Source organism: Euleptes europaea, chromosome 12 (genome assembly GCF_029931775.1).
Source record: "Euleptes europaea isolate rEulEur1 chromosome 12, rEulEur1.hap1, whole genome shotgun sequence".
Taxonomy (NCBI): domain Eukaryota; kingdom Metazoa; phylum Chordata; class Lepidosauria; order Squamata; family Sphaerodactylidae; genus Euleptes; species Euleptes europaea.
In genome coordinates, this window is record NC_079323.1 from 25,472,581 (window position 1) to 25,500,477 (window position 27,897).

At 38.8% G+C, this 27,897-nt stretch overlaps 1 protein-coding gene across 1 annotated transcript in view; it reads left to right on the forward strand.

Annotated features, from left to right (window-relative positions):
- Window positions 1-8,260: 8,260 nt before the first annotated feature.
- PDS5B (PDS5 cohesin associated factor B) overlaps window positions 8,261-27,897 on the forward strand; it is a 55,712-nt gene continuing 36,075 nt past the window's right edge. Inside the window, exons 1-10 of the mRNA XM_056858088.1 lie at window positions 8,261-8,386; window positions 10,912-11,115; window positions 16,093-16,179; window positions 16,443-16,540; window positions 17,162-17,288; window positions 21,722-21,802; window positions 23,288-23,428; window positions 24,033-24,148; window positions 25,906-26,000; window positions 26,707-26,852. Of these exons, the coding sequence (XP_056714066.1) occupies window positions 8,279-8,386; window positions 10,912-11,115; window positions 16,093-16,179; window positions 16,443-16,540; window positions 17,162-17,288; window positions 21,722-21,802; window positions 23,288-23,428; window positions 24,033-24,148; window positions 25,906-26,000; window positions 26,707-26,852 (1,203 nt within the window). The 5' untranslated portion in view covers window positions 8,261-8,278. The remainder of the gene's footprint in view (window positions 8,387-10,911; window positions 11,116-16,092; window positions 16,180-16,442; window positions 16,541-17,161; window positions 17,289-21,721; window positions 21,803-23,287; window positions 23,429-24,032; window positions 24,149-25,905; window positions 26,001-26,706; window positions 26,853-27,897) is intronic.

Below are 27,897 nucleotides of genomic sequence, written 5' to 3' on the forward strand. Positions count from 1 at the left end.
TACTGTTCAACAGCAGCCACCCCACAAAAGCCAGTGTGATATAGTAATTAGAGTTTCAGTCAAGGATTTGGGAGACATACACAGGTTTAAATCGCCACTGCTGTGAAAACGCACTGGCTGACTTGGGCCAGTTAGCATTCTCAGCCTAACCTACCTCACAGGGTTGTTGTGAGGATTAAATCAAGCAGAGAATGATGTCAGCCTCTTTGGTTCCCCATTGTGGAGAAAGGTGAGGTAAAGTGAAATAAAATAACTAAAGATAGATAGATAAAAGGTTGGTTGGTGGGAAGTAGAGAAGGAACCAGGGAAAAGTGAGTATATGGGAGTTACCAGGAGGCAGGAAAGAGGAAATGGTAAGGGGATACAGGGGGAAATAAGGTGCTCCCCACAAGTCCTTGCAGATACCCCACCATGCAGCTAGGCCTGGCAGCTGGCACCACACAACTGTGCCATAGTTTTCCTGGGAAGAGGCTGCAGGAGGGAAGGCAGGAAGGAAAACTGAAGACATAGGGACAGATAAAGGTAGGTTGGCTGATAGGTGGGAAGGAAAGAAGGAAGCAGAAAAAAGGGAGAGGTTATGGGGGCTTTCCGGGAAGGGACAGAGGAAATGGTGGGGGAGGAGAAAATGAGATGCCCCTTTCAAGATCTTGTGAGTTCCTTGTATCTCTACAGAAGATGTGATTGGGCAGGAAAGGCATCTTAAAAGTCATTGTGGAATGGACGTAGAATATATCAACAGTGTGCTGAGGTAGGGAAAAAATGAAATAGGAAATAGATTAAAAATAAAATAGCAAGATTCATAGTACTATTATATAAATCTGCTAATTTGGTACATAGCAAATGCTGTGAATATATGTGAAATGGAACTGTAGATGGAATACTGTTATGAGGCCTGAAGCTGCCAGCCACAACCCCCCCCCCCAGTTTCCATATGGTTTTGCTCTTTTTATATACATATTCTCTCTGTTTATATTCTGCTTTTCTCTTTAAAATATTCAAGACAGTTCACTATACAATCCATATGCAGCAATTAGATAGTGGAACAGCTATTAAAATTAAATTGGACAGAATTTAACCAGACCAACCTGTAAAAATGCACTTGTGACTACTTGTGTCGCCAGGATATGCAGGGTGCATGAGGCATCCAGGAACATGCCCAGCTTCTAATCTGGCTCTTGCTGGGAGAGTCCAGCGCAGGATGATTTCCTATTTCTGGATCAGGTTTGAGTCTGACCCACAGCACTTCTAGGCTTCATTTCAGTTTGTTCACCATTCTAACCCCTTAGCACCTCCAGACACTTAGCCATTACATATATTAATTTTTTCTTTATTTAAAAAATATATAGGCTGTTTTTTACCAGAACTCTAAGGCAGCTTTACAACATTAAAAAAATGCAGCAGTTAAAAAAGTAACATCAGAAAGTGCAACAAAGAAAAATGTAGAAATGTTATGAGTATGCCAGCAAAGCATGAGAACAATCCAAACCCAGCTGTAGCTAAAATCCACAAATCAACTCTTCTGTGGAAGTTTGCTTGATGACCTTGAGTCAATCATTCATTCTCAGTCTAACCCACCTCACAGGGTTGTTGTGAGGATGAAATAGGGGAGGGGGGATGATATGGGATCCCCCTGGGAAGAACTCTGGGATATTAAATAAAGTCTCTCAAATAGTTTATCTTTTGCTGTTTAAATACCATTACTGATGGGGACAAGAAAGCATCTCTTACGAGAGAGTTCTATAATTTCAGTTCTGTTGCTGAAAAGGCCCTGTCAAATGTGGCCATGCAACATACTTCAGGTGGTGATAGTACAGATATCCGAGCCTTTGGGTAGGATCTTAAAGCTCGAGGTTCATGTAGAAGCTGCGTCTTGGACACATTAAGAGCTTTCAAACTTTTCACAAGTACTGGAAAGCAGTTGGAAGCCAGCATAGTTGTTGTGAGACTGGCATAATGTGGTTTGCTCTGGCAACAGCATTATTTTGAACATCTCAATTTGTGAACACTTTCAAAGGGAACCCCATGTAGAGCACATTAAAATAATATAACCTAGTTATATTGTTTCATGGCTAAGTCCTTGCTTTCTAGGAAAGTATATACCTGGTGAACTAGTTTTATTTGATAAAAGTTGGTCACTTCTATCAATAAAAGTTGATAAAAGTTACCACATGGGCATCGAAGAGCAATAATAGATCCACGCACACACTCAGAACCTGATCTTTTAAGGTGGAATGTTGCCTATCCAGGTAAAACACCTATTTCAGGTCCAGGATCAGATGAATTCCTTGCTGCTGTCTCACTTTCTCCCTTCCTTCAGGTTCTTACATTCACCGCCTCATTCTCTTTTCTGCTTAGCGTCTTTTGACAGGTCAGTCCTCACCTGCAGTCTGAAGTGCTGTGCAGGTTTACCACATTGGAGAGAGCTAGGTGCTGCTAATTATACAGGTAGCCGGGAACAAGAGAGTATTCCTTTACTAATTGTTGCTTTCACAAATAACTGTTAAGACTACTTAGCCTTTGTATTCTTTCCCCAAACCCATTCCTATGAGGAAAGGGCATTTGGAAATCAGTTGTCCTGTTGGAATGTTGTTAATTTCTCAGACTCAGCCTGTTAAGACTTCTCCCTAAGGTAGACAGATTTGCAAGTTGACAGATGTATGAAATGTTAGTACTGAAGACTATTTAGCTATAGTTAGGTCATTATGTACATTTTTGCATGCTGTTGTGGAAAAAAAACACAGGGAGTGTGAAACTGCAGAAGACACCGACTCAAATGATCAAGGAGTCAAAGGTCATGTTCAGGAGAAAGATGGGCATATAATAAATATTTAAATAAATAAAACACCTTTCCCCTTCCCCTTTTCCTTTGTATTTTAATAGACTTTTTTTCCCTTTGAGGAAGCAAGGTAAGCTATTTGTGGATAATTAATTTAAAAGAAGGGAATGTGGAATGGCATAGTATTGCCTGATCTCATCAGATCTTGGAAGTTTAGCATGGTCGGTACTTAAATGGGAGACCACCAAGAAAGGCTTTGCAGAGAAAGGCAATGGTAAACCACCTCTGCTTAATCATTTGCCTTGAAAATCATACAGGGTTACCGTAAGTCAGCTGCGACTTGATGGCACTTTACACACTCAGTTTAACAGAAACACTAAAATGGGGAGGGCTAATAACTTTGGGACACTCTCTATGCCTAACCTGCCTCACAGGATTGTTCTGAAGATAAAATGGTGGAGAAGAGAATGATGTAGGATGCTTTTGGTTCCCATTATGGATAAAGGCAGGAAATGTATGAAGTAAATAATATAGCTGAAGTTGGGGGCAGATGTCTAGCTGGGCCTGGCATGTGGAACTGCTTAGAGTTTTCCCAGGGAGAGGCTGGCAGGAGGAGGGAAGGGAGAAAAACTGAAGATAAAAGTCATAGGGCGTAATGGTAGACACTACCTTGGTTGGCTAGTGGGTGAGAAGGAAGCAGGAAAAGGAGAGATTATAAGAGCTTTTAGGGAAGGGAAAGAGGAAGTAGTGAGAGAGGGGAAAATAAGATTCCCACCCACAAGTTCTTGTGGATCCCCTGCTTTTTTAATCCTAAAGGCTGATTAGATGTGGCTACTTATTTGTTCTTGGTAGATACTGATCTCTGGATAAAATGGAATGGTACTTACCACAATTAGTGGATGTTCTGTGATTAGATCTAACCACACCTTCCCCTGTACACTTCTGGAATTTTACCCAGTACTGAATATGCTGGGTTCTTTTTCCATCTCATGCCTGCAAGCGAAGATGTACTCATAAGCAACAGAAGAAGTAGTTGTAGGTCTACACATGCTTATTCTGAAATAAATGATTTCTTTTATGGTGGCACACAATTCCTGCTTATTTTTGCTGCAACAGGCTAGCACAACTAACCTTCTGAAGATACAAAATGATTTCTCAATTAGGGTTGCCAGCAAGCATGGATAAAACGACCTGCTACTTTCATAGAGCCTTGAAATGTAGAGGTGACCAGATGAAACTTTCGTATCACCTGGTTAATAACATCCTGTTAAGCCTCTATTAAAAGAACAGGACATTTTTTCTGTAGGTAGTTGGCAACCCTATTTCTGAAACAGCAATAATGTTGTCTTGTTCTAGCGTGTTCCTTCCTCATATGAGTGCTGTAGGTGTATAAGCAGTCCTTATTTATGTAAAATAGATATTAAATAAATTGTGGCAAGAAGTTCTCCATTTGTACTTACAGGCCTGGTTTAATTAGTATGATTTTTAAGTGGTGCATTAAGGTCTTTCTCTCTACCAAAATTTTCTGCCATTCAAATATCTGGAATTAGCCTAGACTGGCAATGTACTCCACAAAAGTGAAGGCTTAGGATTCATACGTTTAACTGATAAATAATGAAGACATTTGTAAAAACTGCATTACATTATTACATGATGCCTAGGTAGGCAAAACCACTTGGAATAAAGCTGCTATTCCTGATTCTGACTGCTTTGAGAACATAGGTCATATGCCCCATCTTGATAGTTTTCCTATTTGTAGCTGACAAAGGGAGCTTTGACTCCTGAAAGCTTATACCCAGAAAATCTTGATCGCCTCTAAGGTGTTACTGTACTCAAATCTAGCAATGTCCCATATTGCCCATCCTGTGGTCCCTCTCAGGAGACCCTTTTATTCTGCTCCCCCGCCCCACAGCTACACATAAGGTCATTAATGCCTGGGAAGGTAAAATTTCATTGTCGCGTCTAATATACTGAGGCATGAATTTTATCATTTTATTGCCTTAATATGTTGCTTGTATTCTCAACTAAGAGTTAAAAGTGTCTTTCTCACTCTGAGGAGGACGACATCTTGGAATGGGTCCCTTTAAAGCTGGGGTGGGGAAAATATTAAACTAATTGATGAATTATAATTCAGCGCTTTGGCACTGGATTCTCCCTTTGAAGTGCTTTCGAAGGAAATCACTTTAAAGTTATTAAATAAAGTTATTGGTTCTTGTGCTATGTTGTCCTCTCTTTGTAACTCCTCCCCTTCTTAAGTATAAATTTGAACTCTTAAGTATAAATTTAGCTGCGTTCCCTCTATGCATCTCATGAAGTGAACTCAGACTCTTGTTTTAATTTAGGGGTGTTTTGTTTATTATGCAGTTTCTTTTCAGTTTGTGGTGTGCTTGCTTCACATTTTTTAAAAATAGGATCCTGCATAGAATGACCAAGAAATACATCTAATTCTGCTCACTAGTTTTTTAAAGTGACGTTTGATTGGTGATATGTCTGTATCCCTCCTCCAGAAAATAACTTCCCAGTTTGCAGATTCTAGTGGTTTTTTTTGGAGGGACACTTGTTTTATCTACTTTTTAGAAACTGACTTTTCCTTTTCCCCTCATTTTATATGGACACAAAGATAGAAACATAAAGCCTTAAACTGTCCCTTTATCATAGCTTGACTCATCTTGCAAATGGTTTTGTATAGAGGAGCAGGTGAGCTGGCTGTCTAATATGATGCTATATTTTCTCAGCTTGTACGAAGAAGTTTGTTTACTAAGTACATTATTCAACCCCATGATGCACAACTGTGTCAGGAGATTTCCCCCCCCCATTTGTTTTCAGGTGGTCATACACTGAAAAATGCCAGCCATTGTACTGATAGGACATTGTACATGCCTTCTGATTGCCCATCTGGCTGAATTATCCTCTCTAAATCCCCAGCAAGCGGGTGACTCTATTGCAAATAATGGGGCCTTGGAAGGGCCTGGGTGAAAGGCAAGAGTATTCTGTTGAGCCCAGTGTTTGTCTCTTCCTGTTGGCCTGGTTGTGCCCACATAGGCATAGATTGTGCCCTGGTTTGATGGGTTTAAAAGTTCAGTTGAATTTCTGTTATAGAATTCTGACTTGCACATATGCAGGGCTCTATATTTAACTACATCTCATACAGAAGGAAAGGCTGACAAACTGCTTCTTGAGAGTTGAAAAGAGAGTATGTTCTCTCTTGAAGCATGTGATGTCTCTGCATATCAAATTTTGAATGATCTAATGCCAGTATAAAACTTCTGTAATCACAGCTGTTTCTCCTGATTTCTCTTAGTTTGATTTATTGGAAGGAGGCATATCAAAATTAATAAGAAAGCAAATTCTATTTTGAGTTTTTCTAGAAGCTAGTATTTGGGCAAGTATGCTTATTGATTTGAAGGTGCAGTGTTAAGCAGAAGAGTTGCATGTTTAAAATAAATGTGCAAAGAAAGATAAGAATAAGACACCCATATTTATAGTTACTTTGTGGTACTTTCAGATTTTGTGAGAATCTTAGCTTTTTAACAGTTCTGATAAGGAAAAAGAAAACCTCTACGTATGGCCTAGTTCTTGCTGAGATGGTAAACCTGGTCTGTTCAATTTCAAACTTTAGGTGGGTAGCTCTCATGCTGCTGTGTGCACGTGTAATATTCCCTGCACACAGAAAAGTAACATATATCAGTAGGATTCTAGACTAGAACCTTTCTTTTTGACTGTGATGAGCAGTCTATGGCCAATCACATTTGCCTATGGCCAATCACATTTGAATTTAGGAGGTATCCTAATTAGGTAGGGAGTCCAGTAGGGACATTCGTGAATTAATCGATAGGCAGGGGTTGGGTGCAGTTCCTCTCAAAAACACTTCAAAGTAAAATGTGTATCTACTGTGGTGTTCATGACTATCAGCCTTTCAAAGATTTTAAATTATGCCTAGCCTAGCCTGATTTTGTCAGATCTCAGAAGCTAAGCAGGGTTGGCCCTGGTTAGTATTTGGGTGGGAGTCCACCAAGAAAGTCCAGGATTACCACTCAGAGGCAGGCAGTGGCAAACCACCTCTGAACATGTCTTGACTTGAAAACACTACAGGGTTGCCATAAGTCAACTGTGACTTGGAAGCACTTTCCACCACCACACTCTTCAGACCTAGTTTGTTATGCTGGCTAGTTAAATACACTTCTTATTTTGTTTTCATTCTCCATGCCTCTAATGAATAATATAAGCAGTTGTATAAACTGCATGGATTAACAAAGGGTAAACCATCCTGGTCAGTAATAAATCTGGTCTGCGAAGTGAAGTTATACTCTTTGAACAGAAGAATCTGAACATCCTGCTACAGGTGCAGGGAAGATTGTGAACAGTGAAGCACACCATCCCATTTCCTCCCAGGGGCACTTTATCATATAAAAGGAGCAAAGGTGTGTTAAAAGGGGGGAGTTTTCTGACACTAACTTGCTATTTTTGATGTGTAAGGAATATTTTTGTGTAGAGGAGTATTTACTCATGAGAGCCCCCACCATCTGCAGTCCGAAGTACTACTTTCCCAGAAACAGGTTTACCATCTCAATGAAAACTAGATCCTGTTTTCTAAGACCGGAAAGTTCATATAGAAAGGTAACTGTCATACTGAGCCGATCAAGCTGTTCAGTGAAAGTCTGCCTGATTGACAGTACTTACGTACACTGTGCCTTGGATATGCATTCAGAAACTTCAGTTTTGATGCAGAATGCTGCAGGCAGGATGTTGACCAGTGTGGGTTGTATCACTCCAGTCTTGGCCCATCTACACTGGCTCTCAGTTTGTTTCCAGGCACAATTAAAGTTGCTGGTATTGACCTTTAAAGCCTTATATGGTTTGGAACCAGCATACCTGAAGGATTGCCTACTCCCTTACAAATATGCCTGACCAGTACAGTCATTATTAGAGGCCCTTCTTTGAGTGCCCCCATCTACTGAGATTGGGCGGGTGGCCTTCTTGGTTGCAGCACCAAAACTCTGGAATTCCATCCCCAGAGAGATTTGTTTGTCCCCTTGTGTTTCCATCTTCCATCAGCGGGTGAAGACTTTTTTATATAGTTTGGTGTTCCATCAGTGATCTCTCCTAATGTAATTATTGTTTTATGTCCTTGTATGAATTTTGGCTCTGTTTTTAATTTTTATAATGCTATGTGAGTTTTTTTTTGTGGGGGAGTGGTTTTAATGGTTTTCAAATGTGATGTTATGTATGTTTTAATTCGTTATCTGCGTTGGTGGCCCTTGTGAGGGCAGAAAGGCGGGATACAGATTTTGTAAAATAGATATATAAGGGTGCAACAAAGTTCAAGTAAAACAGTTTTGTATGAAGAGGTTGCATTTGTGACATCTTCTGCATTTGGGCCCTTTATATGTCAGTTGTGTTCATCGGTCTTATATCTGAGATGTAAAATAAGTTAGCTACCTCTCTGATTTGTTATCTTGTCTGTTTTCATTTTCTTTTTCCGTCAGGTTTTGAAGTGGCATCATGGCTCATTCTAAGACAAGAGCCAATGATGGAAAAATTACTTATCCTCCAGGAGTTAAAGAAATATCTGATAAAATTTCTAAAGAAGAAATGGTGCGGCGGTTAAAAGTGAGTGAACTGCTTGATACTTTTTGAAAATTATTTTGGGCAGCTTGAAATCATGTAAATGCCTAGTCTTTTCTGCATTGTTCGTTTATGTGTGTTCATGTATGCTTTTGTTTAGAGTGCTTTTACCAGTATTAGAAAAATACCTTGCTATTCACATTTTTAAAGCACCGTGAGAATAGCAGAATAGTGCTATTCAAGTGTTTATCTGTGTCACAAAGAGCTGTCATATTGACATCAGTGCACGTAAACCCACCCAAAGCATTTTGCATTTTTTGTTGTTGCCTGATGAGGAGTATCTGCGTTGCTATCATTATTATGGCTATTATTACGGTGTGCCTCTGCCACCTTTTAAACACAAGTATTCTTCCTTTCCTCTGATGTGTATTTGGGAAAGTGATAAGATTTTGTCACTGTCATTACAGTTAAATGTATGATTTCTTAATTTTTTTCTTTAAAGGCAAGATAGGGAAGAATAACTGAGTTTTGTTATTTAGCTAAGTGAAGAACTTATTAGAATGGTGGATGAATTTTGAGTATCTGCATTCATGAATACAAGTATATACAATCACCATACATCATGGGCTTCATTATGCATGTACCGTATACTCTTTATCAAGAGTTATTACAGTAATATCAGTCCCACGTGCCTCTAACATACATCTGCTGTGGCTTTCTGTATTCAAGGGTACCTAAAATCCACTAGAATTACTACCTTCAGTTGGGGCATTCATTGAGATTTGGGGGCTGTGCCTGTGGAGAGTGGAATTTGAGGAGGGATTTCACCTAGAATCTACCATAAAGTTTTCCCTCTGAAGCTGCCTTTTCCTCCAAGGGAACTGATCTCTGCAGTCTGAAGTTGTAATTCTGGGAGAATTCTAGGCTCCACCTGGAAGTTGGCAACCCTAACTTAACCCGTTAGTAGTTGACTGAATTATCAGTGTAAATCAGAGCTAGTAGAGACCACATATGGATAAGATGTGTTTGTAATTTTTAGTCTGTGAGCTAGTGTGGTGTAGTGACTATAATGTACCTTGAGACTCAGTTTCAAATCTCCACTCAGTTTCAAATCTCCACAGCAGTTGATCTTTGGTCAGTCACACTGTCACTCTCAGCCTGATCTACCTGATAGGGTGGTTGTGGTGGTAGAATAGGGGAGGGAAGCCAAATCTACCACCCCGAACTCTTTAGAGGAAAGGCAAGATAAAAATGTACAGCTAAATGAATACTCCTCTGGAATGACTTCTGCATGCATTAATTTAGCCCTCTATTCAAAATAATTTCATTCAGGTCTTATAGTATTGAATAAAAGCATCTGTAACCTCTATTACTTTTGCTATGAAGTACATAATTTGCTACTTGAAAGATATTTAAAAACAATCATTCCTAAATACAGGTATTTTCTAATCTATTGCCATTATAGTGTAGTGATAAAGCAGAATGCAGTGTGTCCAAATCAATGAGCTATATTTTGTCTCTTATTACATCTAAATTAACTACTGTTCTTCTGCATACAGTTTGCATGAAGCATGAGTAGTTGTCTCAGTGCTTGCCTCATGTTAAATCATAACAGAATTTTGCAGTGTAAAATGATCATTTTGATGCAATATGGTCATTAACGGATGCCTTCTGTGTTTGCAGAGATCTGTTTCTAGCAAGGAACTGCAGGCTTAAATGTGATTGTAATCTTTGCTTTTTAATTAAATATCCCTACAATTAGCTTTTAAGAATTTTAATATTTGAACGCTGTTAAGAATGATAGTTGTGGGTTTGAATCAGCTAGCTGTTAAACCTTGCCAGGTACACTAATAAAAATATCATCCTTGCAGACATTTTGCTAGGAAATCATACTTTGTTAATAATGAAACTGCTGGTGTGTTGCCTTGTAGGTTAATAAGGAAACAGGAGAGAAACATTTTCAGTTTTTAAAAAATCCCAGACAAATAAAACATAACAACAACATTCACAGAAGGAGAGTGGTATACCATTGTGATATAGTGAATAGAATGTTGGATTTGGTTTGGGAAGACTTGGGTTCAAATTACTGCTCAGCCACAAAACGAGCTAGCCTTGGGACAATTGCTGTGTCTCAGCTTGTTATTCCACCTAGAGTGCTTTTAAAGCTAGAGTGGGAATAACCAGCCATAGTGTATACTGTGCTGAGCTCTTTGGAGGAAGAGTAGGGTATAAATATCTACTGAAAAGCAAACTGTGGTGAATTAAAACAAGTTCTCATAAATTCACCAGATGTTTATTTTTTATTGTGGAAGAACAGCAGTGTTAGTTTACTGCAGTTCTTTAGGAAAATGCCAGACTTCTGCAGTTCTTCAGGAAAATGATGACAAGCCTAGATTATTATGAAGGGAAAAAGAGTTTTATTTGCTCTACCCCCACACACACACACACCATTCTTGCCATAGTTGGCAACCCAGAGTTTTAATTACTTGTCTCTATATGGATTTTAACGGATTAATGGATTTTAGACTTGTTTGTAGAATGTTGCTTATCTTTGAACTTTTTTTTGGCAGATGGTTGTAAAAACCTTCATGGATATGGACCAGGACTCTGAAGAAGAAAAGGAGCTGTATCTAAATCTTGCTTTACATCTTGCTTCTGATTTTTTTCTTAAGCATCCTGATAAAGATGTACGCTTGCTTGTAGCATGCTGTCTTGCTGATATTTTTAGAATATATGCTCCTGAAGCACCATATACTTCACCAGATAAACTTAAGGTAAGATGGTGTCTTATCTTCTCTGAGTCTGAATGAATAATAATGTTCTATATTTACAAGGAAATATAAATAACAGAGATTCACACTCTTCAGCAGCAAGCTTTACAATGTACAGCTATTAAAATATAGGTGAGATAATTTTCAAAAGCGCTTAAATTCTGTTCTCTGGACTAAATTATTGTTACAGTAACAACAGGGAGAAGTTACTGTGAGACAATGACCACTCATCTGTAAACTGTTTAAAATGAACTCCCAGTAATGTGACATTACTTTTACAAAAAATATGCTTTTAGGCTTGGAGTTTCACATTCTTAATATTTATCTTAAATGATAGATTCTTACATTATTTTAGCTGTGCTGTTATCTAGTAAGTCCCCCAAGTACTTCTCAGAGGCCACAGGTTTCGCCCATGTGGCCACTTCAGAATTGTTGCAAGTATATTGTGATGACCCTAAGAATAAAACTAGGAAATATTAACTAGGTTGCCTATGAAACTTCTGCCTAGTTGAGTGTGCTTTATGCAATGATTCTGAGGTTCACTAGCTGTGTAGGATTGAAACTGGTCTAACAAGCAGATTCCCCCCATTATGTGTGTCTTTTGATCTTAAAATTGGTGTGTGCAGATTATTTGTTTATTAATTTTTTGAATAATTTGTTTAGTGTGTAGTTGTCTGCTGTCAAAAGGCAAAGTAATTTTGTCGATTTTATTGCCATATTTGTTTTCTAATCTGCACAAATTCTGAAGTAATTTGGTCTGTGTAGGAATTTTATTTCTGTAGTATGAAATGTCCAAATGACAGGAACCAGCATTTAAATTGACAGCATCCAGCACTATCATGGTGCATTTATCTGCATTTCTTTTCGGAAACTTTGTGTGCATATATCTGTATTGATTTACTTGGTTTTTTGGAATAAATTTAAAAATATTTTAATTGTTGGCTCCTGTTTGCTGCTCTTATCACAATGCTGTCTTAGTGCAACATGTAAAAAATGGCAGTTTCCAATAGTGAATGAAAATGAGTGTGTCATTTGCATGGATGAGCTAGGCAGTTTACTTTATAGACTTAGTTCTTGCACTGTGCAATGTGGTTGGGGTTTGCTGTTTTGACTGTAGTAGGGGGAAAGCTGCTTCTATTATTGGCTTCTGTATGGGGCATTCTGGATCATGATCACAGCTTTATATTGAGCAGCCTTCATCCACGTTCTGCTCTCTATGCCAAACTTCCATGGTGCATTTAATGCCCCAGCAGCTGTGTCCTTGGGACGTGGGTACAGCTGGGTATACTGAATATTATGTTCTGAGGAAGCTTCCAGCAGTGGGATGCTTTCTTTCTGCATATACTCCTTAAAGCACCAGTTCTAAGAAGGTGACCGTTTGTGGCTTGTATATTGGGAATATCACTGAGGGGAGCAAAATGTGTTTTATGCTTCATGAACTGTGGTTGCTCACCTCAGCTCTCCTCTGAAATATCAGACTCCTGCAGAGTATTGTGGATGTTGTACTTCTACGATCCTCTGTTGATTGTTTCAGTGCTTCCTTCTATCTGCTAAGTGCTCTCTGTTATTCCAATGTTTCCCAATCCATTTAACATTGATCATAATCAGTATTAAAGTTCCAGAATTCAGATTTGTCTGTTTGTACAATTCTTGGTACATTGAGTTTTTGGGAAACTGGTTCTTAAAAAATTGATTACTCTTATGGAGAAAGTGCATGTGTGCGTGGGGAGGGTGTACAACAAATGATTTCTGCTCTGTTGTTTCCTGTTCATGTGTGATTTGAATTTGTTGCTGAATTAAATGTTGAATGAATTACTCAAAATCCCTTTCATATAGACAAAACCTTTGGGGGGGGGGAAACAATGAGGCTGCCTTGTATTACATTCTTCACTTCCCTTTGGTGGTGGTGGAAAGTGCTGTCAAGTCACAGCTGACTTACGGTAAACCCCGTAGGGTTTTCAAGGCAAGAGGTGTTAGAAGGTGGCTTGCCATTGCCTGCCTCCATGTGGTATGAGAGAGTTCGGAGAGAACTGTGACTGGCCCAAGGTCACCTAGCAGGCTTCAAGTGGAGGAGTGGGGAATCAAAACTGGTTCTCCAGATTAGAGTCTGCCACTCTTAACCACTACACCACGCTGACTTCCCTTTAAGAGAAGTGTATTGAGGGGTTTTTGCTTAAAATATTTAGTAGAGTAGCTAGAATTGTCAGTTGGCTTTACTTAGTTCTATTTGTATTTTCTCCCTATACTAGACTACATTAAAATTTCTAAAAGGATTCTGGCTATTGAAGATATTTTGCATATATCAAGTATGTCTGTAGGGATCTCTTTCTCTGAGCCATGCAGTTAGAAAGAATACTGTCCTGGGGCTATAATATAACAATTTATCCAAACTTTGATAGCCTAGCCTCTGCTCTCCCCAGTTCCCCTAATCCTACTGCAGATGAAAATCAAGGTGAAGTATATGTGGAAAGAGGTCCACAAAGGATGATAAATCACAACAGGCCCATCCTCTGTTGACCCAGCGGAACAATTTGGATATGAGTCTAGGTAGTCAGCTGTAGCACTCTTCACTGTATTGACAATATGAAACCCCCTTAAGGCAAGTTTGTGAACCGCTTAGTCCAGAGAATTCCCCTTGACTGTGTAGGACTAGATTGGAGTAAGTGGGCTGCATATGGCTGCATAAATATCCCAGATATTAAAACCAACTCTGATAACATATTACTGTTCATCCATTTTTATTCTTGCCTCTTCCTATGCCTTCCCTTTCCTCCTCTCCCTTTGTCTCCCCCTCATTTAAAATTTAGATTGCAAGTTCCTTGGATATAGGAATGTGTTATTCTGTAAAGTGCCATGTACATTAAACAACAATGTGCACTATAAATAAATGGACTAAATTGCATGTAGTACATTTGAACCCTGAACTGGATAGCCACAGGCTAGCCTGACCTCAGAAGCTAAGCAGGGTCAGCCCTGGCTAGTATTTGGATGGGAGACCTCCAAGGAATATCAGGGTTGTGACATGGAGGCAGCAATGGCAAACAACCTCTGATGGTCTCTTGCCTTGAAAACCCTACAGGGTCGCCATAAGTCAGCTGTGACTTGATGGCAAAAATCAGAGAGCCAGCGTGGTGTAGTGGTGGTTAAGGTATCAGACAAGGATCTGGGAAACCCAGGTTTGAATCCCCACTCTGCCATGGATACCTGCTGGGTAACCTTGGGCCAATCACGCACTCTCAGCCTCGACCCTGGCAAGTAATCAGATGGGAGACCTCCAAGGAATACCAGGGTCATGACATGGAGGCTTGCAATGGCAAACAACCTCTGATGGTTTCTTACCTTGAAAACCCTACGGGGTCGCCATAAGCCAGCTGTTACTTGACAGCAAGAAAAAAAGCATTTGTAAGGGTTTATGTATAAGGAGGAAGAAATTAAATCTATCTTTAAAGTCCTTTTTTACTAGATTTTTCTGCATGCCGCCTTCAGTTCAACAATGTCTAACACAGCCTTTCAAAAGGGATATATACAAGGGAACCTTTTTTGGAAACCACTCCCCTAATCTTGCTTTGTAGTCTTGCTTGGCGTTGTGCTGTGTAGGTCTTTTCTGTACTCCTGGAATGGAAAAGTGTTGTCAGAGAAAGCCCCCTGGTGGCCATCTCTGTAAAATTTTGATTTAAACGGCCCATTCTGATGCAGGGATTGTTTCATTCTCTCAAGAACTTTGATAATGTCATCATTTATTTTTTGCATTTTTGTCCCGATAAGCTATCCTGGTTGGCCTTGGATGTGTGCTCAAGTGAAGCAAGCAGACTTGATTATGTTTAGCAGCAGTACCTGTGATCTTGATGGCACTATTTCCAAGACACATAGGGATTGCTGTTGTGTTTGTTATTGCTCAATGTATATCTTGTGTTTGTTCACATAAGCACATATCCAGGAATTGCAGAGATTGCTTTGATGGCCAAAAATAAGTGTTAACTGACCCTTGGCAGTATAAGAAAAGATTATATGAAACAACAACCAAGTCAATTTTTCATTATTTTGATATCTGTTGCAAAGCTTCCTGGGGAGTTTATGTTTGTTATCCAACTGAACATGAAAAGGCATGTTAGAGCAGAATTATGAAGTAAAGACTGTGATTTTTTTTAAGTGAGAAAAACTTTATTGAAACTGTAGCTTTTGATCTTGTGCTAAAGATTTACGACTTTGTGCTGCTTTGGAGTTCTAACTCTTGATCCCTTCTGAAAAAAATTCTGCTGAAGATGCTCCATGCTACAGAGCTGAAGCAGATGGGGATAGTATCCTCATGGGATCTATAGTGAGTCTAACAGTCTCCTGGGAAGAAATAGTACTATACTTTTTTCTGGGACCTATTCCTAACTGGGTGCTGTAGTAGCAACCTGGAAAACAGATGCTATCAGGCCACAACTTAAGAATGGCAACAGGCTACTGCATACTTTTCCATTGGGAAAATTTGTGCTTTCCTGCATAGGCGTGTATCACTAGGTATATTGTACCCATTACAAACATGGGATTTGGGAATGCCAAATGCTGAAAGCTTTAGCATATTCAGTATGGGTTCACACTAAAATATGAACATTGGTGTTGCTGAATGGATGCAGATTCAGAAGGGGAGGCGAAGAACATGAATTACTCCTTTCAACACGAAAGGATCCAAGAGTGAGGTGTTATTTCTTTCAACACTATTTATTATAGAGTGGGAAAACTCAGAATCTGATCTCTCAAAATAAAATGAATGAAACTGAAAATTGGTGCTACAGATTCCTGGTTGACGCTCCTAATACTTTCTGTCTTTTTATGTGCTTCAGACTTTGATTGTGAGAACAAGAGGTTAGTTAAACATGTTACAAGTTTACTAGTCTGTAGAAAAGTGTCTTTCAGTTGAAGTAAATACTTACGGAACAAGTACATATACATTGTCATGTGATGTGAAGTAAATTACTGTATTTTCTGTTTTAGGATATATTTATGTTCATAACAAGACAGCTGAAAGGATTAGAGGACACAAAAAGCCCACAGTTCAATAGATATTTTTATTTACTTGAGGTAAGTTTCAACAATTTACAACTAGTATATATGAAGCTTCCTTCTACAGAGTGATGTATCAGACAATTATTCTAGGGTTTGAGATGAAAAAAGATCTTTCTCAGCACCTGATATCTTTACCAGAAGTGGCCAGGGATTGAATCTGGAATGTACTGTGCACAAAGCAAGTTTTGACTGCCAAACATAGTTATGTTCATCAGCCACAATGCTTGTTAATTTTGGGGAAGTTACAGTTTATGGTTATCTTTTCTTCTCCTATACAGAACATTGCATGGGTTAAGTCTTACAACATATGCTTTGAACTAGAAGACAGCAATGAAATTTTCACACAATTATACAGAACATTGTTTTCAGTAATTAAGTGAGTATCTTTAACTATATGTTCAAGATGGTTTTAGGGCTAAAAGGATATTTAAAATTGGTAGGCATCAGAAGTTTAGATAATTTTAGATAATTTGGTGACTGGATATCTACAGTTTTTCCTGACTAATGCATTTGTTTAATTTGCTATGGTTGTTTACTAAATCTGTTTTAGATGCCTCTTGTCCCAGTGAGACGACACATACAGAATGGCACATATGGAACTTTTTAAATCAGTAGTTTCTGTTGAACATGAATTGTTGTAGGGACACTGGGCTCAGTATTGGCCACAACAGTTCCCCAGAGCTGAGCCGCTGTAATAACTAGTTGATGGGTTAGAGGTAGGCTGGTTATATCTCTACCTCCTTCAGTCAAACTGCCTGCACATATTTAAACTATTGCTGTAATTTCCAGTGTTGTGAAAATCATTGCAATGCCAGTGATTTTGCACTGAGAGTTTTGTATTGTGGTTCCAGAAAACAGAAGGAGTTTGTTCTACTGTTCAGAGAAGCAACTTTTTAAAAGAACTATTGTTTCCTTTTACATCCGTACAATAGCAGCTTATTACCCCCTATAAATCATTTTGCTTTGCTGAGCTCTAAAGCAACTTTTCTAATTTCAGCAATGGTCATAATCAGAAGGTTCATATGCACATGGTGGATTTGATGAGCTCCATCATTTGTGAAGGTGATACAGTATCTCAGGAGCTTTTGGATACAGTGTTAGTTAACCTGGTGCCTGCACATAAGGTAAGCATTAATATTTCTTAACTTACTGTGTCACTATTATTTTATTTAGCATCAGTAGTAATTTAGATGGTAAAGTGATATTGCAAACACATTTTTATTAATGACTTCATAAATGTGCTATAATTCACAGTTGGATTGGTCTGGATTCTCTTCCTCTGCTCCCCCTCCCCATTTCTCAGGCATTCAACAGCTCCTTGAAGGTAGAAGAAGTAGGATTGTGCACATACTCAGCCCAGTGCTACCCTGGTTTAAATGCATTCACACATGCTTGTTTTCTTCTTGTTCCAACTTCAAGAAGCTAGTACTAGCAGCCCCAAACTTCCAGAAGATGGAAGGATGGAGTTGTGTTCATAATCATGGCAGTTGTTAGGGGAGAAGTTGGAAGAGCAGTGTAACTAGGCAAATAGGGGATGGATGCTGTCCTCATAAGTGACATCTTGTAAAGGTAATTTGCCCCTTATTCTTGAATATACTGTGTAGAATAACCACTTTAATTAAGGAGATGAACTTTCATGTATATCAGCTAGGACTGAAATGGTGTTGTTTCAGGGGCTTGTTCAGAATACACATAGGTCATATCTGGTTTTTCCTTCCTGTTAATTGGTATGTGTTCTGAACTTTAGTTTTAAGTTCTCTTCAGTGTTCCCATGCACAACAAAAGATGCAATGCAAAAACTCTATAGTAGGGATTCAGATTGGGTGTCTAATCAACATTATCTACTACCTTGGTTATGATTGCTTTTCTTTCTTTTGCTTTCTCATTCAATATTTTAAATTAATAGTGTATACGTGAGCCTTTTGTATAGTTACATTTCAATGTATTGAATGTTCCTCAGAAAACACTTAAAGTATAAAATATATCATATAGATTAATAGAATATATTCTTTTATATATGTAAATATATCTTCACGATATGTCTTGTTTTTTAAACCGTTGAGCTGTGAATTAGGGCCTGATAATAGTTGATGCTTTTCTGAGGTGAAATCAGGAGCATAGCTCTTCATTTTGTTTAATTATGTAATATTCATATCTGAAATACCTGACATCTCTGGCAATCCCAGTGGATCTCCAGTGTTCTGAATATCGGCAAGTTTTAGTTGGCAAGGTAGCCATCATTTTCCATGGTAAGCCAGGAAGGAGAAACTGTGTTGGGGAGAATAAATTATGACTTTTCTGGCTCTTTGTAGGGAGAAGACTACAGTTAATCTTAGTTACCCTTCTGTCAAGATTATGCAGGCGTTACAGTTTCACAAAGTCTTGTGCTTTTATTTCTGTGTCTGCTCTCACTTGAGTACATACCGTATATACTCGCGTATAAGCCGAGTTTTTCAGCCCAAAAAAAGTGCTGAAAAAGCCCAACTCGGCTTATACGCGGGTCAATACGGTAGAGGGGGGGAACTTACCACCACCGCCGCTGCGCGCCTTCCCTGCGGGAAGATCTGTTCCCCCCCCGCGCCTTCAGGGGGCTTCCCTGAAGGCGTGTGGGGGGGCCCTTTAAACAGATCTGTGCCTCCCTGCCAGGAGGCGCAGATCCATTCCACCCCCCCGCGCGCCTTCAGGGGGCTTCCCTGAAGGCGCCCGGGGGGCCCTTTAAACAGATCTGCACTTCCCGGCCGGGAGGCGCAGATCTGTTCAACCCCCCGCGCGCCTTCAGGGGGGTGAATCAGTGTCCTCCAAAACATTCTCTCTTTAACAGCCTTGCTCAGGTCTTACAAATTGAGGGCTGTGGGCTTCCTTTATAGAGTCAATCCATCTTTTGTTGGATCTTCCTCTTTTCCTGCTGCCTTCCATTATTCCTAGGATTATTGTCTTTTCCAGTGACACTTGTCTTCTCATAATGTGACCAAAGTACAATAGCCTCAGTTCAGTCATTTTAGCTTCTAGGGTCGTTTCAGGCTTGATTTGATCTATAACCCACTGATTTTTTGGGGGGGCAGTCCATGGTATCTATAACACTCTCCTCCAACACCACATTTCAAAGGAATCTACTTTCTTCCTGTCAGCTTTCTTCATTGTCCAACTTTCACACCCATACATAGTAATAGGGAATACGATGGCATGAATTAACTTGATCTTGGTTGTTAGTGACACATCCTTACACTTAAGAATCTTTTCTAGCTCCTTCTTGGCTGTCCTTCCCAGTCTCAATCTCCTTCTGATTTCTTGGCTGCAGTCTCCCTTTTGGTTGATGATGGAGCCAAGGAATAAAAAGTCTTGAACAATTATGGTTAGCTAGTTGCAGACTTTCCTAGGAAAAAAGTATATGTTTCTGGGCTCAATTCAAGGTGTTGGCCTGGGACCAGGGTACAGGCTTGCAACCAAAATACTCCATTATGAACCTACCTGAGTGCAGAGGTCATCTTCCAAGGCCCTGCTCCAGGACAGGGCCTTCTTAACCATGGCACCAAAACTCTGGAGCTCTCTCCCAAAATGACTAGTCACTAGCCTGTCCCCACCTGTTGCTATCTTCCACCAGCGAGTGACGAGTTTTTTGTTTCATCTGGTGTTCCCTCAGTGATCCCACCTTCCTGCCATGTTTTTAATTGTTCTTTTTATGTTTGTGTATTTTAGTGTATTGTATATGTATTTAATTGGTTTACTGATTTTAATTACGTGCTTCTGTTTGGGTTTAATTATTTTTACAATAAAATTTTATTATTTATGTTTTTAAACTGTTAGGAGGTTTGGTGGCCCTAATGAGGGCAGAAAGGTATGGTACAAATGATGTAAATAAATAAGAACAAATATTAGTTTTTATTTGGAAAAAGGGTGGATAAAAATCAATGATTTTTTTAAAACAAAAAATCAGATTTTGATAAAATGCTTTTAAAAAAAATTATCAAAAGATAGTTTTCTATTTAAGAAACATCACAGTCCAAAGGTTATTCATCATGATAAAAGGATTGGTTTTTAATTATGTAGCAGGAGGCTATATATTCATGCAATGTTTAAAATTTTTGGTAAATTAATTCCATTAATCCCATTCACAATGTCATGCTATTCCAGAGGTTTCTGTAAGATTATTTTGGGCAGATTTTCCTTTCGAGACGATATTATCACAGCTGCTTGGTTTTGCAGTTCTCAAAACTGTGAATTTGTTTCTGCAGAGATAACATGCCTCTTCTTCACAGCAACAATGTTATAAAATAAACATACACAGTTGAGGAAAAAGACCTTAATCTCATTGTTCCTTTGCAAACCTATGTACCCAGAATCAACCCCTTATCTCTTAAGTGCTAAGTTTCAAGAAGTTCAATGAATAGATTGTTTGGAGTGGAATAGATTTGCACAAGGAGCTAGGTGTGAGGAGGAAGGGACAAGCAGTAAAAATGATAATGAAACCTTTTGAGCAGAATTCTCCACAAGTCCTGGGATCTTTGTATGTATAGCCTGAGGTTTATCATATTATTCTCTCCCTGGAGGAGAAAACCTATACTGGCAGCAAGCCATAAAAGAGACCCAGTTTGGGAATATTTTAATGAAGTTCTTCAACTTATGGGTAAAGCTGGCATGTATGCAAACTGCAAACACTGCAACAAAGAAATGCAAGGTCTGGTGGCCCAAATTAAACAACATGAGAAGTGCTGTATATGTAGAAAACCATGTTTTAAATATAGTGTTGTAAAGGTCCCCTTTGCAAGCACCGGGGTCATTTCTGACCCATGGGGTGACGTCATATCCCGACATTTACTAGGCAGACTTTGTTTATGGGGTGGTTTGCCAGTGACTAATCATTTAAATTATGAAAATCTAATCTTACTGACTAGTGATTTAAAACGTGATTTAAATCGATTTGATTTAAATCAAATCCACCCTGTTTGGAAATATTAAATTTTAGGACTGGCGCACGATAATCCCAATAGTAATACAATGAATGCAGTCGATCTGATTCTTCTACAACAGTATTTTGGGATTGAATTCTACATGTTTCATTTTTTGAAAAACTGGATACCAGGGTAAACTAATTTAAATAATGTTTTTAATCACCAAGAACAAAAAGATTTAAATCCATTCCCTTTTTAAAAATTCATTTCCTTACTGTGTAAGTGTGCATTCTATCTGGTTGCCATAACAATTAAAACATTAAGTTGCAGCTAAATAGAGCCTTTATACAACACAGAAGCAATATAAAGCCTTTGATTATGTAGTCCACATACACTGCAAAACATCTATGTAGGAATAGCAGAACAATTTCTATTTGGCTGTATTTTCATTTTAAACCAGCATTTTCTAAAAAGGATGCTTACGACAGTTGATTTTTCTTTTTTTTTTAATTAGATTTTTTTAAATAGATGTCCATTAAAAAAATAAAAACAACTTCTCCCCATCCCCCAGGGATCTGAAGTCAGACAGTTGTGATTCATTTATTAGTAGCGGAGGTTAAATCACAAACTTATTCTTACATCATTTCTATCTAAAATATATATTTCAGAACCTGAACAAACAAGCGTATGACTTGGCAAAGGCTTTATTGAAGAGGACAGCCCAAGCTATTGAACCATACATTACTAATGTAAGTGAGGATTACTGTGGTTGTGGAGAGGAATATGAGCAATTTGTATAAATTGTGTTTTATAAAACCTCACAACTTTGTATTTCAGATTGAAAATGCTTTAAATAATTTTATACACATAAAAAAGAAGAAGGTGTCCATGTACATGGGGGCCTAGAACACTGTTCACCAGGCAGGAAAATATCTGCTAATTGCATCAACTGGTGGATATATTGCTGGATATGGGATAGGTGACATAGTTGATGTGTATACTTCTAACAACACAAATCTCCACAAGATGGTTTACTTTAGTTTGAGGACAGTTTGCAATATTATGCGTGCCTAAAAGGGAGCAAATCCCATTAAACTCAATGGACTTTATAAATATGCATAGAATAGGGTTGAATGGATATGAGTGATTGCATTATGTGTTATCATAAGGCACTGATACTCTGGGGCTCAGAAGCCACATGTGGTTCTTTGACATACCACCTGTGGCTCTTCTAAGCACTGTTCTCCAGTGCTGCACCTGCCCCATGTTTCAGGAAAGTAGACAAGACTCTTGTTTGTGGTTGGTAGTTGATTCCCACCTTGAAACAGCTGTCACTAAAGGAATGGATTAACTGCAAGCCTCCTTGAAATGCAGGCCTCTTGCCTGCAGTGGAAGTAAATGTGGCTGTTTGGGATGAGGGTAACTACCAATGTGGCTCTCTGTGAGCAGACTACCACTGTCTTAAGACCAGTTCCCTCAGTATATTTTCTCCGCAAAGTTTTCTTGTGTGGATAAATGTTTACATGTTGCTGGGAGTTTACAGACTTGTCCTGTAATTACCATGATGTATAGCCTTGTGACTATAGAAATCAGTGCTTTTCATATCTGTAATCACCTGCTTCACATGCTACATCTTATTGGGCCATTGTATAAGTCAAAATAAAATACTAGATCCTTCTATATCTTGCATAACTGTGTTGTCACGCATTTCCATTAAACAAGTCTTTAATAATGTGTAGTCAAGGACGCAAAGTGATTTCAGCTGTGGGCTTTAAGTACATACCTGGCAGTAAATCCCGTTGAAACCAGAGAGGATTCTTCCAAATACATATGCTTAGAGTTAATATAATGGTTTTTATTTGTAATTTAGTTATGTTACTAAACATTCAATTTAGAGGGATATTTGAAAGAATGCTGGGTTATTGGACCTTTCTATGGCAAAAAGGGACATTCCGTTTGGAGTTTAAACTTGTATTCATAAGCTGAATTGCCCTAAGTGAAAATAGCCATTTGTTAAAATGGGTTTCCCAAACAGTTTCAATAATTTTACTACTATGAGCAACAGAATTATAGAATAGTTTTGAGGAGTGCAACTTTTAGCTTTGCTTTTGGGGCATTTTAATGCACAGAATCTCATCCTGTGTTTTTTACCCATGAAAATTAAGTGGATTGCTAGAAAGACTGTGAGAACTGGTTTGTATTCTGCTGTTGATATATTTTGTTTTGTCTTCCAGTTCTTTAATCAAGTGCTTATGTTAGGAAAAACGTCTATCAGTGATCTCTCGGAGCATGTTTTTGACTTAATTCTGGAACTATATAATATTGACAGTCATCTGCTACTCTCAGTTTTGCCACAGCTTGAATTCAAACTTAAGGTAAGTTTTTAGATCCAGGGTATTATAGTCAGGTTAGTATGAAGGCCAGATTTATCTCAAAGAATTGATTATGTGTTAATTTAGGAAGTTTAGAGGCCATCTTTTCGAAATAAATTAAACGATAAAAACATTTACAGCCCATTCCTGAGGTTGGGGGCCGAATGGTCTTAGGAGGCGGCATGACCCCTATGCTGGCGTCTTTGCTACTTGCGCTGTCTAAACTGGCACAGATGCCAGCGCAAGTCCTCAAGCCGACGTCCCGGGAGGTGTTCCCGGGGCGTTCTGGGGGACCATTCTGCCATTAGGGAGCCTCCTAACCTCTTTCAGTCTGGGAACGCCTCCTTAAGCAACAGTGGTGCTGCACCACCTTTTTGTTGGCGCAGCATCACTGTTTTCAATGGGACTTCCCCCCCTTTTCCTAATTTTTATTTTAAAATGGCCCTCCCCCCCCCTCTGCTGCAGCAGCGAAACCTCTTTGGAGGCGCCACCATGGCCAAGCCTTCCCCAGCCCCACAATCAGGAATGGGCTGTCTGTTTGTCTATCTTATTACAGGGAAAAATTTATTAACATTTTATTTATTTTTAAAACATATTCGTTTTCCAGAGCAATGACAATGAAGAACGCCTGCAAGTTGTAAAGCTACTAGCAAAAATGTTTGGAGCAAAGGATTCAGAATTGGCATCTCAAAACAAACCACTTTGGCAGTGCTACTTGGGAAGGTATATACTGTTTTTGTAACCTTCCTACAGTTTGACATTGTGTAGCAATCAGAATTTTAGAAAATTTTCTTTTAAGGGCAAATATGAACAAAGCACTGATACTGTTTTCTGAGACATAGATAAAGCTAGAGTTGCCTATTTTGTTCCAAAGAGATGATCATTACTAGCCACTTTAACGGTTAAATTATACTCCGCTTTAGGTGACAGCATTTACTGTACTTGTTGCCTTTGGAAATATCATTTGAATCTAATGACACATGAAATGCAATGATGTGTTTAATTATTGCATTATATTTTATTAATGTTTCAAAAATAGAGAAATGAAAAACTCAGTCTTTGAATTGGATTATATATATGTGTGTTGATGTAAACTATTTGTATGAAAGAATGGCAGACCAAAGTATATTTCTTCCGCTTGGTCCTTTCTTTGGTTTAAACAGGATAGATGATCAAAGTTCATAATCTTGTAAAGGAAAACCCTGTTAAAGATGCAGATGAGTGGGTTGTAGAAATCATTAATTAGAAGAATCTTGGTGAAAATTAGTAAAATATTAGTCTGTAGATGTTCACTTCAGTAAATTTATTATCTGTTCATCATATGATCTTTCTGTTGAGTTAAACCAAGGTGCTTTCTTGCACATTATTGGGCTTTCTGAATTTCTGGTGTTCCTTGTGTTTACATTGAGTGGCATTAAAGAGATGTGCCTGATTTTTCCAAGATAGAAATCACAGAGTGTGTGCAGGCAAGCTCTTATCACTGCTTGGATCCTGTTGTACCTCCATATGCAACTTTTTAGAGATACTTCTCGATATAACTAGATATAATCAAATGGTTTCAGAAGTTCTTTAAAAAGAGAAATATTTATTGGGTTAGAATACTTTTAGCACATATGTAAAAGAATATTAGGTTGTATCCAAAGGTGTTATTCCACTGTGTGTGTGTGTTAAGTGCCATCAAGTCGCTTCCGACTCATGGACCCTTATTCCACTAGTGTTCACCATTTCTATTGATAGAAAAGGGAAGGATGATTTTTGACAATTCACTGTCCCCTCTAATTGTTCAAGAGGGTTCCTTGCCCCCCTCCCGAGAAGAATTTTAGGGGCTTAGAGGGGAGCTGGGAAAGTACCACTTACATGGTGAAGGAATGCTCCCAAGGATATGCTCCCAGGTTCAAGCTCTTGCATCTCCAGTTAAAATGGCCAGGTGATGTGAAAGACTTCGACCTGAGACTCTGGACAGCCACTGTCAGTCAGAGTAGACAACATTGACCTTAATGGACCAATGGTCTGTTTCAGTATAGGGCAGCTATATGTTCACTTGGGCAACATATACTGTACTGATGTGACTTTGGTTCTAACCCATTGCCTGAATCTGGGGTTGAAAGTTTATTAATTTCTGTCTATAAATTACTAATGCTTTAATAGCCAATTAATTTTACTGTTAATTATTTAAATTGATGAGAATATTGCTGCATGTAAGCAGCATAAATATTCCATATTCCTCCCTAAGCCAAGGAAATTAAAGATATTATGCACTGCATATGTACACTATACTGTAGAGTCTGAGGTTCAAAGTATGCCCAAATCCTTGGATGTATCTTTTTGAATCCTGGCCCATGTGCCAGTCATTTTCTCAATGCATGTATTATATTGGCATTCAACAACAAAATGATAAATTCTGCCATCTCCAAGGTGAAAATTGAAATTAGCATAGCGTGTCAGTTCTATAAATATGCTATGATTTGTTTTGAAAACAGGTTTAATGACATTCACGTCCCCATTCGTCTTGAATGTGTGAAATTCGCTAGTCACTGCCTTATGAATCATCCAGATCTAGCAAAAGATTTAACAGGTAACAGTAAATCTCATCTGCCTAAGAAGAATCCATCACACTTCATATGTTCTCTTATGCTGAGGGGAGGGATTGGTGGAGGGAAAGGGTGATGCATTGAGAGCCAGCTTGGTGTAGTGGTTAAGAGCAGTGGTTTGGAGCAGTGGAGTCTGATCTGGAGAACCAAGTTTGATTCCCCACTCCTCCACATGAGCGGCAGAGGCTAATCTGGTGACCTGGATTTGTTTCCCCACTCCTGCACATGAAGCCAGCTGGGTGACCTTGGGCTAGTCAAGCACTCTCAGCCCCACCTACCTCACGGGGTGTCGGTTGTGAGGAGGGGAAGGGAAGGTGATTGTAAGCCGGTTTGATTCTTCCTTAAGTGGTAGAGAAAGTCATCATATAAAAACCAACTCTTCTTTTTATTTGCTGCACTTAGTATTGTTGTTTTTTCTCTGTGTTAGGAAATACCATGCAGAAGAAAAAAAGCTCTTTAGCAGGTGTCTAGTTCCACAACTACTGTTGGACAAGGATCTCCCCACATCAACTATTTTAATGAGTGAAAATATTTTGTTCATCGTGTATTTTATAACTAATTTAAGAGGGAAATGTTTTATTGTACAGGCCTCTGTATCTCATTCTCTAGGACCAATGGTTTTACAGGAGTCTGTTACTGATATTCTGTTTAACTATATATGCTGATTTTAAAAATGTCTTCTCTGTACAGAGTATCTTAAAGTGAGATCTCATGACCCTGAAGAAGCCATTAGGCATGATGTTATTGTATCAATAGTTACTGCTGCTAAGAAAGACCTTCTGCTTGTCAATGATCACCTACTTAACTTTGTTAGAGAAAGAACACTTGATAAACGGGTAAGTCATTTTGCAAATTACATGGACTAAAGGCCTAAGGGATCCTTAGAATGGCACTTTATTAAGCACATTAAGAACCTTTCTGCTGTTAAAGTCTCTCACAGAATTGTTGAACTCCATATTCACTTACTGTGTTTATTTCTGCTACTCATACACACCTTTTGTATTTCTGAAAATATGGGATTGCATAATTTTGAAGTACAACAAATTTCTTTCTGCCAGTTCCTTCTTTCAAGTGCTGTGAAAAATCTGTGTGTGACATCTTTTGATCAGAAAGTACATTTCTTAAACTTCTATACACAAGTGCTTTCTGTGACTCAGTTCAGATGCATCATCAAACCAGGGTTTACACAAACCAATCTTGGGTTTCTGTTGTTTCTCCTTCTCCATGCTATGTTTATGTTGAGCTGGATTTTCAGTAGGGCTTGAGTATAGGTTCAGTTGCTGAGGAGGCAGAGCCTCACTGGTCATTTAGAATATCTCCAGGTTAGAACATCTAATTTTGAGTGTTTGGATCGCATGGTGGTTGACCACCAGAATAGGTTAGTGGTCCTGTTTGAGTACTGCCTACTCTCTGACTGGGCTGGTAGAGGTAGTATAGTTTGGTACTAAGGACCTCTAGGCTTTTAATCCTCTGGGATTACAGTAATAATTATACTAAGGCCACACTGGCCTACATCCTACCACTCTGCAAGGGAGCCTTCTTCCAATTTAATTGTCTCTTTCCCCCATTGGAAGAGCCATTTAAATTGGAGGAAGGTTTTAGACTTTGGCATGTTTGTGAAACACTTTTGCCAATAAAATTGCTCCTGCCTGCTTTGATCTGGACTCCATGTCGATTGCAGTCTAACTACAGGCCATCTCTTTAGTATTGTTGCTGTTGCTTTGGTCCCTTCTGTTAATGCAGACTGTTTGGACAGGTGTGGCTACCACCCATATTGCCACCTCGGGTCCCTCTCAAATAGATGGTGTTTCCATAGTTATTAGGTATTCTTGATCTAATCTGAACTTGACTACTTTCAAAAACTTCATCTTGTCCAGAACA